The sequence below is a fragment of the Galeopterus variegatus genome, unplaced genomic scaffold (assembly GCF_000696425.1).
Source record: "Galeopterus variegatus unplaced genomic scaffold, G_variegatus-3.0.2 Scaffold4947, whole genome shotgun sequence".
Lineage (NCBI taxonomy): Eukaryota > Metazoa > Chordata > Mammalia > Dermoptera > Cynocephalidae > Galeopterus > Galeopterus variegatus.
Window position 1 is genome coordinate 145,271 of NW_007731058.1, and position 19,790 is coordinate 165,060.

Genomic DNA, 19,790 nt, shown 5'->3' on the forward strand with positions numbered 1-19,790 from the left:
AATAATAATAATAAAATTGGGGAAATTTTAAAAGTTCAGTTACATACAGTCAAGTATTTTGAAAAGTACTATTCTTTATTACATCATTAAAAGGAATATAGATGTTAATGTTCAGCATTTTAGAATGCATTTTTGTTATAAAATTGCTTCCCACAGGTGAGGTCCTATCCTTTCCCACGTGTCACGAGTGTGTGTGTGTGTGTATATATATATATAAAACTAATGTTATTTTAACACCGAATGAAATTTCATTTTGCAAGATCTGAGTCTCTTGGTATGTAGTTGTTTACACATAAGTGACTTTCCATTACGATGCCATAATGAACCCCTGTGTGTTGCAGGCTGTGCAGCGGGGGGTCTCCGAGTGCTCCATCTGCCTGGGACCCCTCTCACTTGGTGGCACCTGTGGCGGCCAGCGCTCACGAGCCACGGTCCTCCTCTCCTGCTCACACCTGTTCCACCATATGTGCCTTCTTGCTCTGGAGGAGTTCTCCCTGGGAGACAACTCTCTTTGCCATGCCTGTCCTCTCTGCCGCTCTTGCTACCAAAAGAAAATTCTTGAATGTTGACTTCATATTTGGGAAAAGTTATATTGAGGAAAAAAAGTTTGCCTCAATTCTGGATGAATTGCATGAGTTTTGAGTTAAGTACTACGATGTAATCATTCCCTGGTGAAATAGACTTTTGGTAGTTGTAGACAGGTAATCTAACTGTATTTTAACAGCTGACAGCCCATCTAGTTTTATTTTGTAGTCTATAAAAGCAAATTTCAAATTCATGAGTTTAATCACTTGAAATAAATGAGGAATGGGAAAAAAAAGTGAGATTACTAAAATTTCTGTAAAAATTGAGGTTACTTAAAATATAGCTAGTGCCTGGCCAACAAGCTAGTAAACTTAAAGACACTTTTTAAATAAAAAGTTCCAAAAGTTTTCCATTAATATTCTAAGTGTCTTAAGGCCTCCACCATTTCCTAATACTTGTTCTGTAATAATGCTTTATTTCTATGTAATAAATTACTGTTGTTGTTGAGCACTTTGAATGTGTAAACCCAAAATAAAATATTCAGTGGTATTCAACATCAGAAAATGTTAAATCAATGGGCCGGCCCGGTGGCGCACTGGATAGTGCGCCGCTTGGGAAGCATGGTGGGGCTCCCGCCCGAGGGTTCGGATCCCACATACAGACCGGTTCCCGCTCACTGGCTGAGCGAGGCGCGGGAGCAACACCGAGGGTTGCAATCCCATTGCCGGTCCCCGGTCTGGTACGGGGGCAACACTGAGGGTTGCGATCCGATGCCGGACACGGGAAAAAAAGACAAAAGACAAAAAAAAAAAAAAGAAAATGTTAAATCAAATTTTAATGACTTACAGCAATGTAGACTATTTTAGCCCATACATAAAGTAAACATGGAAGTTCTTTGATAAGAATTGTTTTTGACACTGATTTACTATTACTGGGAGCTTGGTTATTTACAATAACCAATTACAGTTGTATTGGTTAGGTTACCTCTAGCTGCTGTAACAGATAAAGCCCCAAACCTCAGTGGCTTACTGAAGAGAAATGTTATTTCTAAGTCATTCAGTCCTTGTCAGCAGCAGGGTGAGGCAGGGTGAGGGTCTGCCCTGTGCGGCCCTTCGGGCTCCCTGGCTCCTTCTGAAGTAGCCTAGCAAATCCTTTCATCTGCTTGAGAAGAGCAGGAGGAGATTGCTGGGGACCATGCCGAGAAGTGTGCATATCACTCCAGCCACAACTAACTCCAGGGCAGGTGAGGAGACAGCACAGCTGGGTCCAAGAGAAAGAAGGCACGTTGCCAAGCACGTGCACACGTCAAGGGTTCAGAATGATTCACTGTTCAATGTAGGACTAAATGTTAAAATTTATTTTTTTATCTCATCCGTTTAAAATAGTACTCTGGTATGTCTTATCATTTACACTACGTTTAGTTATATACCTGTGTATAATTTATTAATGTTTAAACATGTATATATAGGGGTGTGCTCAAACATTTTTTGATGGAGTATACTATTACAAAACCTGGAGACTAGTTTGGAGAATGCTTTAAACGTTGAGTAAACTTCTGTTGTAAGATAGCAGAACCTCACTTTTCCACTCAGACATCTTTCTCCCCAGGCCTTGACAGGCAGAGTGCAGGGATGTGACTAAAGGCCTGGGCAGTGCGGTTCGTGCACCCCAAACTCTGAATCTGGAGGGAGAGTTCCGCAGTGCGTGGATCATAGCGAGAGCCCCACAGTGGCCGTGCCCCAGCACTGATGATCCTGGGCTTTCTCTCCGATTCTGGGAGCCTCACACGTCCTGCCAGTGAACCTTTTCCTGCTTCAGCTGGCAGAGTCCACTTCTGTTGTTTGCAACCAAGGACCGTACTGACCTAGGAATTAGGATTAGTTGCAACCAACAGATACTCAGGGAGACGAGCGGGGACGGAAGTCTGGGACTGACTATGGGACTCTGCTGGGGAGGGGAGCAGTGGTAACCCCATGAGTATTCGGGGATGCGTCTCACACAGCTGTGAGTTGATGGCAAATCAGGGGATTTTCTTATTGAAAAGCAGCCTTCTGGGACGGCACACCCATCGAAGGCTGGGGAGAGAGCAAGCTGCGACCACAAAACAGTAAAAAAGGACTTTGGTGGAGAAGCTGCTGCTTCTCTGGACAATCTGAAGATAATGACATTCTCAGCTCAAGTCATGAAAATAGTGCAAACTTTTATACAATTACATCACAGTCTTATCAAGTCTCTTCTCTGAAAATTGTGGCATTGATCAAGAAAAAGCTGGGGCCCTGAGAAACAGGAGCATGTGGGAGGATTCAGAGGATGTGAGATGCCCTGTGACTCCAGCTCTCATGAGGCCTCCTTGTCAAACAGCGGTCCCTGCTGTGATGGGGCGTCCTTCTCTTATTCCCACAGATTGTAACCTACTTGCCCGAGAGTCACCTTGCAAGATGAAGCCAGTTCTCCTCATGCCTTCTATTCACACATTGCTTTTTGTCTTTAAATCCACACAAGTTAGAGCCTGGCATGCCCTGGGCTGGGGGCAATTATCAAATCACTATCAAGTCCAGATAGAGAATTCTCAGAGACTTGTGGGACTGCAGGCATTTTACAATAAAGGTTACAATCTGCAATGAGGATGTAACTGTCAAGAATCTTTATGAACCAAATAACTGTAAAGAACACAGATTAAAAATGGGGGTCACTATGAAAAGAAATCGATGGGAAAAAAAATAATGGTAGGAGAATTTAACTCATTTGCCAGACCATAAACAGATTTTTTTTAAACCCCAAAAATTAAGAAATAGAAGGTCTGAATATTGCAACTTCTTTTCAAGGACACAGGGAACGTTTATAAAAATTGACCATATATTAGACCATGAAGAAAACTTTAAAGGACAAAAGTTAAAACAGTGTAAGATGACCATGTCAGATTGGATCATTGGTCCCATTTCTTCACCCCCGGTGGTGGCCATAGGCCCACACCCTACCCTTCCCCCAAGTGAACAGAGTATGCGCTCCAGACCTTGACTTTGGCCTTGGCCCCATGACTTGCTGTGACTGGTGCAGATGTTAGCAGCTGTGCTACAGGCACTGAAAGTGCTTGTGAGGTGGCCTCATCCTCTGCACTCCTGCCCCTTGCCAAGAGGAGAATGTGCCTCAGGCAGCTGATCTGAGGGGCTGAGAGACATGGAGAACTGGTTCCAACCAGCAGCCAGTCAAGACGAAGAGAAACCGAGACTGTCTGAGATATAAAATGCTCCCTGTGCCCTGAATTTTCCATAGGCAGCATACAGGCCAAGGAGTGACCAGGAGGGTCACGGAAGAGGAAGGACCACACAGGACGAAGCAGAGCCATGAAAAACAGTGGACTGAAAAGCTTCCCACAAGTAGAACAAGGGCTTGATCACAATCATTCTGTGCCCTGGGATGGGGAACGCAGCCACATCTGCCCTGTGAGATGTCGTCGTCGCTATGGACCAGAGGCTGCTGTGCACTTTCCATCCTTCCGTCTGTGAAGGGGGTGTTTCCTGCACTTAGCCTGTCCCTGCTCTGCAACTGTACTCTGAGTGTGTGTGCGGGATGCCAGGCGGTGGGGAGTTTTTAGGGCACAGGTCCTATGCACAGGAGCCTCATCCAGACCACGTGTCCTGGCCTGACATTATGGTGAGAGGAGGCTTGGGGAGTCTTGGAATGAGACGAGTGTGATTTGCCTATGAACGCAGGTGACCCAGAGGCTGAATATGGCGGGCTGCATTATCGCTTCCATTTCATGACATTCCTGTGGTCGTGGCACACATGCACACGGTGGGATCTCCTGTTTTCTTATTTCTGTGATGATTTAGTGCTCAATTGGTTCCTTAGATCTGTTGTTACCCTTCCATCTCACTTTATTACAGTTTTGAGTTCTTTATTGACTTCACTTTTTATTAAGATGTCCAATAGCATGTTTTCTCCTTGGTTGGATCTTTGACTTTTGCATGTTGTGTTTTTTCTTCTTTTGTAGAATGTTTGACACCTGTCTTAGAATTTTTTAAAAATTGCTCATCCTTGGGTGGCTCTATTTGCTCTGATGAAACGCCCTTGACTCCCCCATCTCTTTGTCTAAGACTAGTCTGTCTTCCCTTCTAAGCTACAGTTGTTTGAGGGCTGTGTACTTCGTGTTCCGCACACTCTTCTGTTGCCTGAGAGAGTGGCAGGAGGGGGTAATTCCACTGACACCAGTGCCATCTTTGGAATGCCTGGGCTCTGCTCTCTTCCAGGGTTTGGTTCAAGGGCTGTATCAGAACTGGTGGGAGGCGATGAGAAAGCATAGCTACACATACTGTTGCCGTGGGGATGTGTCTTTGCTGCGGGTAATTTCAAATTTCAGTGTGGTGCCCTGGGACCATCACCCCAGAAAGGACGACCAGTCTTTCGGTTCATTTTCCCATTTTACACTATTTCTTCCAGTTGCTGAGAGGAAAAAATATAGGGTGTCAGTCAGTTCACATCTTATCATATTTGGGAGTAATGGTGAGATTTATCAGGATTCTGTTAGCCTACTTAGTCCAACTTCTGAATGTAAGGCAAGGTAAGAATGCAATGCTGTGTTTCTCTGTTCTTCAATAGAATTTTCTGTTCTTTCCTCTGAGACACTCCACAAAATAATAATAATGATGCTAAGTAATAATAAATTTTAGGGGTCTACGGTATTAGGCTACACTTCTCTGTCTGGTGTTGACGCCCTTTGTTTATGTCTGCTCACTAGGTATCAGGAGAGGGAATTTTGCCATGCTAATTAAATCCATCACCTTAATTCATAAGTCCCTGGAGTTATTTAAAAATAGTTTTTGCATTTCCTGGTGGCTGGATATTTTATTACTGTTTTTATTAGTAATTTCCAGTTTTGTTTCATTTGATCAAAGAATATAATTTTATCAGCTGTATTGCTATAACAATGCTTAAAACAACAAGCATTTATTTTTTATTTGTTGGATAGAGGATAGCTGATCTAGGGTAGGCTCAGCTGGGCTTGGCTCCAAACTGAGTTAGTTCCAGATATGTTCCACAAAATGAGCAAAATCTTTGTAAATTTGGTCTGGCACCTACAACTGAAGAGTTCTGATGAATACAAAATAGCACCAATTAGGGTGGAACCAAAGAAAAGAAACTAGAGTGATATATTAGTCAGTATTCTCCAGAGAAACAAAACCAGTTGTGTGTGTGTGCATGTGTGTGTGAGAGAGAGAGATTATGAGGAATTGGCTCACGCAACTATGCATGATGGAAAGTCCCACAATCTGCTGTCTGCAAGCTGGAGCCTCAGGAAAGCTAGTGGTGTAATTAAGTCCACGTCTGAAGGCCTGAGAACCAGGGGAGCCAGTGGCATAAATCCAGTCCGAGGGCAGGAGAGGATGACATGAGATATCCCAACTCAAGCAGTGAAGCAGGAAAAACTGGGGTGGATTCCTCCTCCATTTGCCCCTCTCGTTCTATTCAGGCCCTCAATGAGCTGGATGATGCCCACCACCCTTGGAGGGGGAATCTGCTTTACCAGGTCCACCAAGTGAAATGCTAATCACATCTAGAAATACCCTCAAAAACACACCCAGAAACAATGTTGAATCTGGGCACCCCATGGCGCAGTCACGGTGACGCATACAATTACCCATCACAGGTGGGAACCAAGTGGGGCCAAGACCATGCCTGCGCTGCACAGCATAAACACCCACATGCACCTGCGTGAAATACCCTCAAAAACACACCCAGAAACAATGTTGAATCTGGGCACCCCATGGCGCAGTCATGGTGACGCATACAATTACCCATCACAGGTGGGAACCAAGTGGGGCCAAGACCATGCCTGCGCTGCACAGCATAAACACCCACATGCACCTGCGCTAGGAGAACTCCACAGCTGGCTCTGAGCACCCTCTTTTATTTTCTGAGTTGGTAATTACGGTGGCCATGGAGGAGCACTGCTCCACTCTCTTCTCAAGAGAATCAGCTCCAGGGAGTTCGTGGCTGACATCACCCAGCCACTGCACCTCAGATGTGCCTCAGTGCTCATGCTAAGGCCACATGCTACCCAGTCTGCTGCTGAGCACTGCAGGGGTCTAGACCAGGCCAGAGGGGAGCATGCTATTCACAGTGTTATTTACTCCCATCTCATGGACAACTACTCCTTATGCTGAACTCAGGCACACCTTTCCCAGAGGTCTGCATAAAAGACCACTGTATGAGACAATGAACAAAACAATGTTTGTTTTGGTGTCCCTTCCAAGATGCAATGATGAGTTTTCATAGGACAGTTCCTCTGTGGGCTGAGGACCTCACACCAAATGAGAGCAATTTCTGTGGAGACCTCCCAGATGCAGCCTGCATGGCATGCTCCCTGTGTTTCTAATGTTCTCCAGGAACTTTTTCTAGAATACCTGTATGGGTGTGCTGACTATGTGTACTTTGAGTAATTCTGGTTGAAAATAATTCCTATTGCTTTCTTAAAAAATACTCATTAGCAGAGAGTTTAAAATTAACTCCCTAATAAGTACCAGGAGTGCTTGCTTCTTCCATACAAAACTATGTGTATATACTCTGATATGCCTTAATGGACACTGCAATGTGGAACAGGGTTAACTTCTTCCTGGGAAAGCTGAAAGCCTAGGAAAGATACCCATATACAAGGGCACCCTGACTCTTTTCTTAGGTGAGCCTCAAGCAGCATCACTTCTCACTTAAAGCAAACAAGTAACCTGTGAATCTGATCTCTTATTCCAGTGGTGGCAAATTCAAATGCCTTCCACAACCAAGCAGGTAACAGAAGAAGGCAGTTGATTATGGTCACAGGAAACAGTAAACTTAATGCTACCGGATTTTCTAGTTTTTCAGGAGAATATCTCTCATTCAATAGATATTTTAGAGGGTCTACTAAGTATCTACTGTTATAGGCACTGAGGTTACAGCAGTAATCTAAATATCTTGGCTCTCACACAGCATATGATATTGTGAAATGTTTGCAATTCACTAATGTCAACTCAAAAAAAAACATTGAACTGGCAAAAACATATATTTGTGAGTTGAGCACAGCCCTCAGGCCACTTGTTTGCAATTTTTAGCGAGTCCCTAAAAATCTCCCTACAAAATGACCAAAATACTTTGGCCTTTTAAGAGTTTTACAATAGATACCCACTTTCCCACAATGAAGTCCTAGTAAAGTGCCCATAGAATAACTGGCACTGAGTAATGCTATTTCTTAATGTACTTTTCTAAAACCCAAGCAACTTGTTGCATGTGATTATTTTTAAAACTTGGGAAACACCTACCCCAAATAATATAATTTTAGCAGAGTTGATCATTAGCGAATGATTAGGTAACAAGAGCAGTTGTCTGATCAGGTCCATCTTGAACCAAGATAATAAAACTATATTAACTGCACTAAAAGAGTGCTTACTTAATGCCTTCTACAGGAGGTATGAACATACATTTAACAATTAAAATGGTGCAATAATTTTTTAAAACTTCATCCCTTGTTCTCATGGTAGTGTTATGAGATAAAGTTCTCTATAAGCCCCAATGATCGGGACTAATACTAAATTCATGAGCGCAGGCCATCTGCCCAGAGAGTCAAAGACCTAGGAAGGGTCAAAGATTATACTGTCTTTGACGTACTGATGACAGGGCCTTCTGCCCCATCTTCTCCTGCCTCTCCACTCCCATAAAACGGTGGTGCCCCTGAGGTTGCCCGTCCAGTCTCGGACGCTACTTTGTCAGACAGTCAACGGGGAACGGTCTCCCCCACCACACACACACCCATCCGCGTACTCAATTTGTCCCAGGGCATGCTCGGTCTCAGGCAGGGCAACTGCCACTGAGGCGAGTCCCTGTGGGCTTTGATGACCAAGACCAGCCCAGAAGACTGCTTCATGTGCATTCCCCTTTCCCAACTTCGGATCTATATAACTGAATAGCATGCCCTCCTATCAGGACAAGCCCAAAAAGATGGAGAACCTATTCACATTCATCTTTGCAACTCATCACCCTAACTGAACTGACACTCAGGCCCTCATGAATACCCTTTTCACCCCAGGAGAATGCAGGACAGTGTTACAGGAGGCTTGTCAGGAGGCTGAGAGGCTTCACGACTCATACCCTAACAGTACAATTAGTACTCCAGCAGTACCGGCGGAACCTGGAACCGAACCAGGTTGGGAGATCAAAATGACGCTGGAGACCAATTAAAGTCAGACCACTATGAAGTGCGTTTAATAATAGGTGTGAAAGGGACCCCAAACCTAAAAGCATGAACAAAGTTCAAGAGGTACAACAAGGACAAAGGAAGAGTCCCTGTGCCTTTCTCAAGACTTTTTGAGGCCTATGCACATACACCAACATAAGCCGGAGTACCCAGATAATGAGGCTGGTTACTATGATCTTCGTTAGCTAGCATGCTCCAGACATAAGGAAAAAGCTTCAAAGAATGAAGGGGATCTCAATTGGCTGAGATTGCCTTTAAGGTTCTTAGTGGCCATGAGCAGGCTCAAGACAGACAGAAACAGTGCAACTGAGGCAGCAAGCCCCTCTCAGTCGCAGATGGCTGAAACCTGCGCAGGTGCCCACTGGAGGAAGTAAGCAGCCGTGGGCAATACCCCTGAGCCCCATCTAGCCACAATGGCCACCCAGCCATGGGACCACGGCAACGTGCCTACTGTAGACAAGAAGGCCATCAGAAACGGGAATGTTCCAACCACCCCCTAGGGAGGGAAAAGGGAGCAGGAGCCAACTACAAGCCAAAGCACCAGATGCTGCAACTCACTGAGAGCAATCAGGAATGATGGGGCTTTGAGGCTCCTCTCTGTTCCACTGGCTCCATTAACATCTACAAGAAACTGCAGGTAACAAAGACTGTGGCAAGGAAGCTTGTATAGGCTCCTTATTGACACTGGAGCTATATATTTGTTCTTGAGCACCCAACAAGGCTTCCTCTCTCCTAGGACCACAGCAGAGATGGGTGTCGCTGGAGAAGTTTCTCATAGGCCTTTTCTCCAACTCCTTGAGTGCCACCTAGGAAAGACCTATTTAAAACATAGCTTCTTGTTTTACATGCCAGAATGTCCAATACCCCTGTCAGGCTGTGGTTTATTAACCAAGCTAATTACATGGGTGACTTTCACAACAGGGAGGATGGATGTTGAAGTACCTCCTGACCATGCCTGTGCTCTTCAAGCTGCACTACTACAATTAGAAAAAAGTAACTTCAACCAGAAATACCTGAGACAGTTCTATATAAGAGGTAAGGTTGGATGTGTTGGCTGACGAAAGGCCAGGGTAAGCTCGAACAGAAACTCCAATAAAGGTAAAGCTCTAATCAGGTATGAAGGTCCCAAACTTGATACATTACCCTCTGAAAAGATAGGCAAGAGAAGGCATAAAACCTTTAACAACTGCCTTTCTTGAGTACCAGCTCATTTGGCCTTGACAGTCTCCATAAAATACTCCTATCTTGCCAGTGCAAAAACAGGGGACCAAAGACTATCACTCTGTGTAGGACTTGAGGGCCATTAATTAAATTATGGCAGGTACATATGCAGTAGTGCCAAATCCCTATGCCTTACCTACTCACCACCCTTCTGGAGATTTCTGTTGGTTCACAGTTTTAGACTTGAAGGACGCCCTTCTATTGATACTCCTGAGCCCTAAGTCCCAAGAACTGTTTGCTTTTGAATGGGGTAATCGAGAGACTAATATAAAACAACACTACTGTTGGCTTGTGCTGCCACAAAGATTTTAAAATGTCCCTACCACTTTTGGAGAAGCTCTAGCTAGAGAACCAAGAGAGCTCCAGCTGGGTGAGGGGATTCTACTTCACTATGTAGATGACTTTTTGATAGCTAGCAAAACCAAGGAAGTCTCTGACAAAAATGCTATGTTTAAACTTTCCGGCAGACTGGGGATACAAAGTTTCTAAGAAAAAGGAACAAATTACACAATCAACAGAAAACTACTTTGGAGTTGAGCTATCTAAGGGACAAAGAGCCTTGTCACCAGATCAAAGAGAGGCCCTGGCTAGGGTGGTCTCACCCACCACCAAAAGATAACTACAAGGGTTCCTAGGAATGGCTGGGTTCTGTTGTATATGGATTTGGGCTTATAGCTAAATACTTACATGAGGCTCTCAAAGGTGGCAAGCACAAACCATTGAGTTGCACCACAGAATGCCAGATGACTTTCCATACTATCAGGGAAAAGTTCTTAACATCTCCAGCCCTGGTCTCCCAGACCTAAGGAAACTATTTGACCTTTTTGTGCATGAACAACAGGGTATAAGCCTTGGGGTGCTGAAGCAAAACTTAGACAGTACCAAATGGCCTGTTGCCTATTTCTCGAAACAACTGGACACAGTAACACAAGGACGGCCAGTCTGCCTCTGAGTAGTAGCTGCAGCCTGTGACCTTTCACAAGAGGCTGGAAAGTTCACCTTGGGCCAGCCAACTACAGTACATATGCCATGTTGTATGTTGCCCCTTCTTGAGCAGCAAGGGGGGTATTGGCTTGCTTCTGGGAGATCAGACAAATACCAGGCCATACTGTTGGCTAACCCAAATGTGAAACTAAAGGCAGCATCTATTCTGAATCCAGTTGCCCTGCTCCCAAGCTCCTCAGAAGAACCTATCCATGACTGTATTAAAATAATTGAAGAAGTTTATTCCAGCCAGCCTGACTTAGCTGAGCAACCATTAGAGGATCCAGACTTAGAAATGTTTACAGATGGAAGTAGTTTCATGGCCCAAAAACTTCAAAAATCTTGGTATGCGGTGATAACTCTTCAAGAGGTCTTAGAATCTGAGGCTCTCCCACCAGGTACATCCACCCAAAAGGCAGAACTCAAGCCCTTCTCAGATGAAAGAAAAAGGTAACCATTTACACTGATTCTAAATATGCCTTCTCTGTAGTCCATGCACATGGGGCCATATAGAAAGAGAGAAGTCTAATAACTTCAGGAAAAAAGGAAATTAAACATGCTAAGGAAATATTAGACTTGTTAGATTCTGTTATGATGCCAGCAGAAGTGGCTACAGTACACTGCCCAGGCAACCAAAAGTCCAACAGTTCAACAGGGAAAGGAAACAATCTGGCCAACCAGGCTGCAAAGCAAGCAGCTAAGACAAAGGAGCAAGATACAAAAGCTGTAGCCGTCACACCAAGTGTGGATATATCACTACTAAACCCAACTGCTCAGAAATAGACCTAGAAAGGGCCAATAAATGGGGATTCCACACAGGCTCCCAAGACCTGCATAGTGAACAATAAAATAAAGACAGCTGGATAAAGAACAGGCAATAGTACTTATTCCTTAACATCTAATGGAGGATATAATTACTCCCCTACATCAGGGAACCCATTATGGAAGAGATGCAAACTATCAATGGTTGCAAAGGTTTGTTCTCGGTCCCCATATGAAGAAGACTATTCAGTAGGTTGTCCAGAGTGGCCTAACATGTCCCCAAAATAATCCAAGAATTGGCCCTCCACCAATTATAAAAGGAATACAGACTATGGGAACAGAGGCTAGAGAACTGGCGAGTGGACTTTACTGTTATGCCAAAGGCCACAGGAAACTACAGGTACTTGTCAGTCTTTGTTGATACCTTTACTGGCTGGTCTTTTCATGCTGAACAGAGAAGGCATCATAAGTGATCAAGGCCCTATTAAAGGAAATCATTCCCTGGTTCAAACTGACATTCTCTATACAAAGTGACAATGGAGAAGCCTTTACAGCCAAGGTTACTCAAGAGGTGTTGGGGGCTCTTGGAATACATTGGAGATTACATGCCACATGGAGGCCACAATCAACTGGGAAAAGTGAAAAGATGAATCATACCTGAAAAAAGAAAATTGCAAAAATATGCCAAGAAACTAATTTAAAAGGGGATAACGTCTTACCAGTTGCCCTGCTTAGAGTTAGGGTGGCCCCTAGAAATAGGCTCCAATTGAGTCCCCATGAAATGTTCTATGGGAGACCCTTCCTTAAGACTAAATATTATGCAATCTTGACAACAGTCATATTATAAAGAGTTAGATACAATCTCTTGGTGCCACTTTGCTATAAAGAAGTATGCCTCTGGCCACTTACTGTTTCTTACAGAGGTTCCTCTGCATCATATAACTCCTAGAGATTGGGTACTTCTTAAGACTTAGAAAAATCATCACCCTTAAGACTGGCTGTGGCCTCAATGGAATAAGCCCCATGAAGTTCTTTTCGTCACTCAGTCCTTAGTTAAGCTAAACAGAGGGAAGCCCTGGATCCACCATACTTGCGTAAAGATTGTACCCACTGATGGTCAGGGCTCCTCAAGACCTGTCTAGTCTCCATGGACAATAAGAAGCTGAGAGGGCCAACCACTGGAACACTGGATGGTCCACAACCCAGATGAGGACTTTTTTCTACTCTAGGATACTCCTGTGAACCTTTGACTGACTTGAAGCTACTCCTCAGGAAAAAGCTTCAAGATAAGCAATGAACAAGCTTCCCTGCCTTACTTTCCTGGTTGGAGTGTTTGCTTGCTCACTTTTAGTATCTTATTTACTCATGATCTTTTGTATCCTGCCTGGAGTCACCTTACCTGCAACTTATAGGAAGGACTCCAACTGTTATTTCCTACTTTGCAAATCTACCAGCCTCATCCCTGCTAAAGTTCAGTCTATGGTAAATAATGGCTACCTCTTGATGACAACAATCCTTTTAGGAATAGGGTCTCTAGGACCTTCCCAAACCTGGAAGGGTAACTCCTTAGTGAGAGTCTCCCAGGCTATCTTAAAGTCAGAGAATCTCACTAAATGCTTGACATGTCATTCAAAACCTCTTTCCATGCATGACCACACTGACCCCACAATTATGCCTGTAACCAACTTCTCCAGTGTATCCAATTTCACTCTAACTTATGACCAGAAACCCTCTAGTGTAACCTGCTGGGTTAGAATACTCAGGCAAGATCCTTTGTCATCTGTTCCCTGTTTCTTCTTCACGTGCCCCACAAAAACACCTATGCTAGATATTGGAGAATGATGTAAAGAAAAAGGGACCTATAATTACAAAAATCAGACATTTGCTACTGGACAGACTAAACTCACCTGTTCATTTGATGGCATTTACTTCCACTCCTTTCCTGTTTCCAACCCCCTGGTACAGGAAAGATGTACTAAAACATCTTCAATATACAGGTCCACATAATTATGTCAATATTTTCATAAAAAATATGATGACCCCTACCTTCAAAGAACACTCACTTTGAGGGCCGAGCCCGTGGCGCACTTGGGAGAGTGCGGCGCTGGGAGCGCAGCAGCGCTCCCGCCGCAGGTTCGGATCCTATATGGGGATGACCGGTGTGCTCATAGCACTCACTGGCTGAGCGCGGTGCGGCCGGTCTCAAAAAGGACAAAAAAAAAAAAAAGAACACTCACTTTGCTATCAATTTGTAAATTAAATTATTCTTCCTGGATGCTATCTTACCTTGACTCTGGCTTGACCATGTCCTAAATAAAATTCCCAAAAATGAAGGCCTAAATTTTAACATATCTGGTATCCTATGTGCCCCTATAGGATAAACCTTTGCCTGTGGAGCAACCAACCAACCCTGGGCTTATCCATGTCTTGATAGTTGGATAGAAGGAGTCTGCTTATTAGGGAGTTTATTTATCCCTTTCTCTATCCCCAATTCTAGCAAAACCCAACACTAGACTAGTTATTTAAAACTTTTTTTTCAGAACCGAGAAATCTATATTAGATGGTGGTTCAATTTGGGGAGTCGCAGAATAAATACCTGCCTGGAGGCCAACCACACTCCACTAGGTATTTCTTTGGATGAACTTTATTACCTCAGTGGGATGTAGTGGCCCATGAACACATGATCATAAATCTTCCTCTTACTCTAGGGATAGTTGCCAACAAAACTACACTAGGCATAGCTGCCCAACAGAGAGAGCCAGGATCCCTAGCAAAAGTAGTGCTGGATAATAGAATTGCCCTGGACTAAATCTTAGCTGAACAGGGCGGAGTGTGTGCCATGGCAAACACATCATTCTGTGTTTATATAAACACCTCATCAGAGACTGAAACCCACCTAGACAAAATCAGGCAACAAGCGACATGACTCCAACAAGTATCCCTGAAAGAACCTGGATTCACCCTATTAGAGAATGTTTTCATGGATCCCAGCAGGAATGAGGTCTATTTTGAAAGCCTGGTCAAACTGGGAATTGTAATTATATGTATAGTGGGAGTTTTTTTTCCTAATGACAAAATTAGGTACTTGCTGCCTGTCTCATATTTGTAAGTCTGCTTCCCCTGCCAACATTGCTTGTCTAGCAGGTGGCTATTGAACCTGGGACTTGTGAGTATTTACAATTAAGAGCAAAGCAATTTCATTCCTCTAACCCTGATCTATACCCCTTATCAGCAGGAAGTAGCTAGAGTTGTCATCCTCCTATTCCCTCAAGATTGAGGAACGTACAACAAAAAAGGGAGATTAAAACTGCATGACTGGTTTGAGCCAGACTTCTTTGTTCTACCATGTTGTTTTGTAGGAAACCCACTGAGCCTGTGCAGGGGAGGAAGTCATAACCTTGAGCATTACAGGAACAAACTTCCTCACCAGCAGAACCAAAAGGCTGGAAACAACTGCCGGAGCCCATTTCAAAGTGAAGGGTCCTACAGGAAGGAAGATCTGGTGCACTGACCACACGTGGACCTGTGTGGAACTAGCCAATTGAACTCCGCCAACTTGAGACTTCCTCATCCTTTCCTGTGCTCCTCAACCTCTTAAAATGTGCCCAGACCCTAGATTGGGGAGACAGATTTGAGACCTGCCACCCATCCACTTGCTGGTCAACCTTGCAATGAAGCCTTTTCTTGTCTCAAAAACCAGTGCCATAGTATTGGCTTCCATGAACGTTGGGCAGTGAGCCCTTGCTCAGTAATACTATGAGTTCCTGAGCACGTTACTTAACCTATCTTTGATGTAGCTTCTTTATCTGTAAAGTGAGAATAACAACAGTATTTACTTCCCAGGGTAGTCATGAGAATTAAATAAAGTTACATATTTATATGAATAGTCATATGCACTCATTTAAAATGCTTAGAACAATGCCTGACTCAGGGGAGCACGACACAATGCTTGCTATTATTATTACTGTTGTTGTTATTCTAAAGCAGTCCCTTCTGCAAGCTACATATATAAAGTTGTTCTCATTTCAGAATCACATCTTAAAATCTACTTATTTATCTGCATTAATTGTTTAGTTGCATTTAAATGAGAAAGAAATAAGATTACTTGAGTTTACAAGTATAATAAGGCCTAGAAACAGGAAAGCTAGGACTACACACACTTTCTCAAGTCCCATCAGCACACAAGACAGTGGGAAGAGAGATGGCATTCAAACACTTTATTATTTTGCAATGAGTGATTCATTTATCTGGTGTTTGAAAACTCTAAATAAGCTGATGAGAGTCACTAAGAAACCAAAAATGAGAGGTGAGACTGGAGTTGTACTGGCCTATATTTACATCCAGTTCTTCAACTCACTAGTTGTATGACCTCAGGCAAATGTCTTTACCTTCTGAGTTGTGTTCTTTGTCTGTAAAATGGTGGTATTTTCTATTTCACAGGGTGCTGCTGAGGGCTGACCACATGTGAGAACTCAGTGCTCGCCCCCTTCCTAATCCCCCACGTCCCTTTCACTACCCCCACTTCCACAGTAAAGACTAAAAGAAAGGAAAAAGTGAAACACTCTTCAGACTGAACTAAATAAAGCTAGGCTAGGAGAGAAGAAGTAATGAGAAATTCTGAAAAGGGAGGTGCTAGCACGGCATAGAAATTTATGCATAGAAAAAGATCCTCATTGAGTATATGTAATGTTTGAATGATCTGAAGTCTTAATTTCCCTGAGTCATACTTTCATTATTAAATTTAAGTATCTTCTTTCTTTCTTTTTCCTTTTTGTGTAGGCTTTCCCCCCCTCTGCTACTATGTCCCTACTATGTTCATTGATGATAATAGTATCCATCTTAGAGAATATCTGGCACATAATCAACACTACACACTTAGCTATGGTGATGGTGGTAATGGAGGTGATTGTTTTTAGGGTTCTCTGCAGGAGAAAGGCATTGCAACTTTAAAGAATGCATAACCTATGCTGCACCAAAGTTTTCAAAGTGAACTATCTCAAATAATCTGTTCTAACAGGGTGATCTATTTCAGTTCAGTCAATGAGTACCTCATTGATCTCTTTGAGTAGTCACCTCCCCCCCCTTTTTTTTCTGCAGCTGGTTGGTACAGGGATTGAACCCTGGATCTCGGTGTTAGCAACACCACATTCTAACTAACTGAGCTAACTGGCCAGCCCTTGCTCAGTCTCTTCTCTAAAGAGCCTTATTTTAACACACTTCCCCACCTCCAACAGCCCTGGTTTCCTATTGTCACTCAGTTGGTTGGCCTTTCCTGGGACTAGAACCATTTTTTGTGTTGGATTGATTTTTTTTTTTTCCTTCCAATTTAATCATTATAGAGAGGCACAATTTTACCTTTTCTTTCATTAAGATATGCAGGTGACAGAAATTTAAAATTTTGGAGAGTTGTGTCGGTTTAAGAGTGATATAAAACTGCCTAACAGTCAGGTAAATTACCATCTGGAATTTTAGGAGGAAAAGTATTTTCCAATTTTTGAGGTGTTACAGAGGTCTGACCCTTATGAATACTATTTTCTCAAAATCTTCCATATAGATGTGCTGCTTATGTATTCTTGTATGTTACTGTGTCTCATTTTTTTTTTTTAAAGTACTTGAAACTTTAGTACCACATAGACTCCTGGATTTTCTTCCACCTTTTCTTCCTGTTAGGGTACAACATTGTTCTATATATTAGATATATTATGTAAATAATTGCTATATGATACAAAAGGAATGTAATTTAAAAAGATAGTGATCATTTTTTATTTTGTGAAATACCTTTGAGTAGTGACTATTTGCGTTCAGTGTGTTCTTTTGCCATTTCCTTCTTTTTTGGTAATTTTTTCCACTGCTTTTCTTTTTAATTCCTTATTAATAATTTGGTGTGTCTTTCCCTACATTTTCCTTCATGTGAGTAATATGTATGTGTGTATTTTAAAACAAAAATGGGGACATATCTGTCTCAGGCTAGGTTCTCTGGGAAGTACACTTTGGGATGGGAATAGGCTTGCCAGGAGGAAGTTTATTACAAGGAGGGGTGTGCAGAGAGGAACTGTGACTTGATGCAGCTGCACCAGAAGCCCGAGCTGGCCCTGTGGGATGTTGTGACTAGGGATGACCTTTCTGAGCTCTACTGAGTTGGGAGAAGGGGGCAGCCATTATAGCCATGCTTGCTGTCAGTCATTGGGGGCAGGCTGTCCTGGAAGGGGGCATGACTTCCTGCTCAGTAGCTGTCTTTAACTTAGGCCATCCCCAAAAGGAGCTGCCAGTAGGGAGAAGAAACCTTTCATTCCTAAAGGGGATCTGGCTGGCACATCACAGCTTCCACAATAAAACTTTACATTCTGCTTTGTAAATCTCCTCTCTCCGCCACCCCAGCTTTTGCCCAACTGCTCAACAATACATCATCTCTTACCATTTTCTTAATTCTTCTGCAGGGCTTCATAAACTTCATTTATCAAATACTTCAAGGGATTCAGAAACAACCAAGCCTTCTGCAAATGGGCATCAGAAAGCACTGTGAGACACCGAGCTGGTCCCATTCTACAGTCAAGAGACCCAAGAACCCCAACTCCTGACATTCCCAGCAGATGAAGAAGCGTTCTCATGCTGACCTTTGTCCATGTGTAGGGCCTGGGCCTATCAGTGACATTTTTTTCATAACCTACTAAGAACTTGGCTATTTCTGATCTTCTTTTTTAAAATTTGACTTTCTGATAGACCCTGTAGTTTCCAGTTCAATGTGGATTTCTTAGAGATATATCTAGAACAACACATTCTTCTACAGATACATTTGCTCATATAGTAAATACAGTCATTCATGTGAAAATATTTTTCACCTGATAGGAAAATGTCAGAAAAAGCAAACTTTGGGATTTCCTAAAGATTCATTTAAATCCCATTATATATTTTATTCAGAATGTGGAACACTACCTGAAAGGCATCCTTGGTCCCAAGCAAAGGGTCCTCAGAAAATCAGTTTTCAGGTTCAATAGAAACTGCTTGTAGATGTTATTATTGCAGTGGGTGTATTGGAACTATAATGGTTGCACACTCTATTTTTTATTTTCTTAAAAAAGACAACAAAAGCATAGTTTCTGATTTATGTTACAGAATAATATTGATTAGACTCTGAGCCAAGGGAAAAATACTAAATTCTTTAAAACCTGAGCCTTGGTAGAAAACCACAGGAATATCTTTTATAATACAGCATAATAAGCTGTGGTAGGAAGTATTATGTAATCATAGTTTAATGACAGTTTATGTGTATATAATTCAGTATTACCTCTCATAACATAGTTGCCAGTGTTGAGTACACTTGTAACTTAGATTTTGCCTTACAGGCTAGGCTATATGTACACTCAGTTTTTTAAAGCATTTTTTTCAGAGATCACTTAATTCCTTGTTTTTCTGTGATCCTTATGAAAAATATAAATTCTCAGTTGTAGAAACCCTTTTCTTACATTTTTCATCCTTTGATTACTTTTGTATATACCAATTTAATCTTCCAACTTATAAAAGTTACCAGTTTAATATACAGAACTCATAGCATCAGCATTCATGATGTAAGAGTAGTTGTGCAGTGTAACATGATTTGATAATCATTCAATTATTAACTTGTAAATAATTGTTGGGATGGTTTCTGACTTTAGGTTCATTGAATAAAAATTATGAACTTATACTCTGTTACCATCCACTAAGATAGAGTACCGAAAATTGTGCATGCAAAAATATAAGATGGGCCCATTTGCACATAATTCATAGTTACGCAGTTTGTATAAGTATGTATGTTCACATGCACTATGTGTATGACAACAGATTGTCTGTGTTCAGACAAAAGTAAAACAACATTTTTTCAAATTGTTGAATTTAAACTTTTTTTGGAGAAATTTATGAAAAACAGGTTGTATCTATTTGGCATAAAAAATTTCCACTTAGAGCCAAAATAATAAGAAAATTTAATCTGTTTATTTATATGTTCCATTGAATATACTTCTCTTTTATTTATACCTCTGTATTTCTTTTTTTTTTTTTTTTTTTTTTTTTTTTTTTTTTTTTTTTTTTTTTTTTTTTT

At 42.3% G+C, this 19,790-nt stretch overlaps 1 protein-coding gene across 1 annotated transcript in view; it reads left to right on the forward strand.

Moving 5' to 3' along the window:
- LMBR1 (limb development membrane protein 1) overlaps positions 1-19,725 on the forward strand; it is a 136,252-nt gene extending 116,527 nt beyond the window's left edge. The window contains exon 13 of the mRNA XM_008588664.1: positions 18,154-19,725. Coding sequence (XP_008586886.1) covers positions 18,154-18,239 — 86 coding nt within the window. The 3' untranslated portion in view covers positions 18,240-19,725. The remainder of the gene's footprint in view (positions 1-18,153) is intronic.
- The last annotated feature ends 65 nt before the right edge of the window (positions 19,726-19,790 follow it).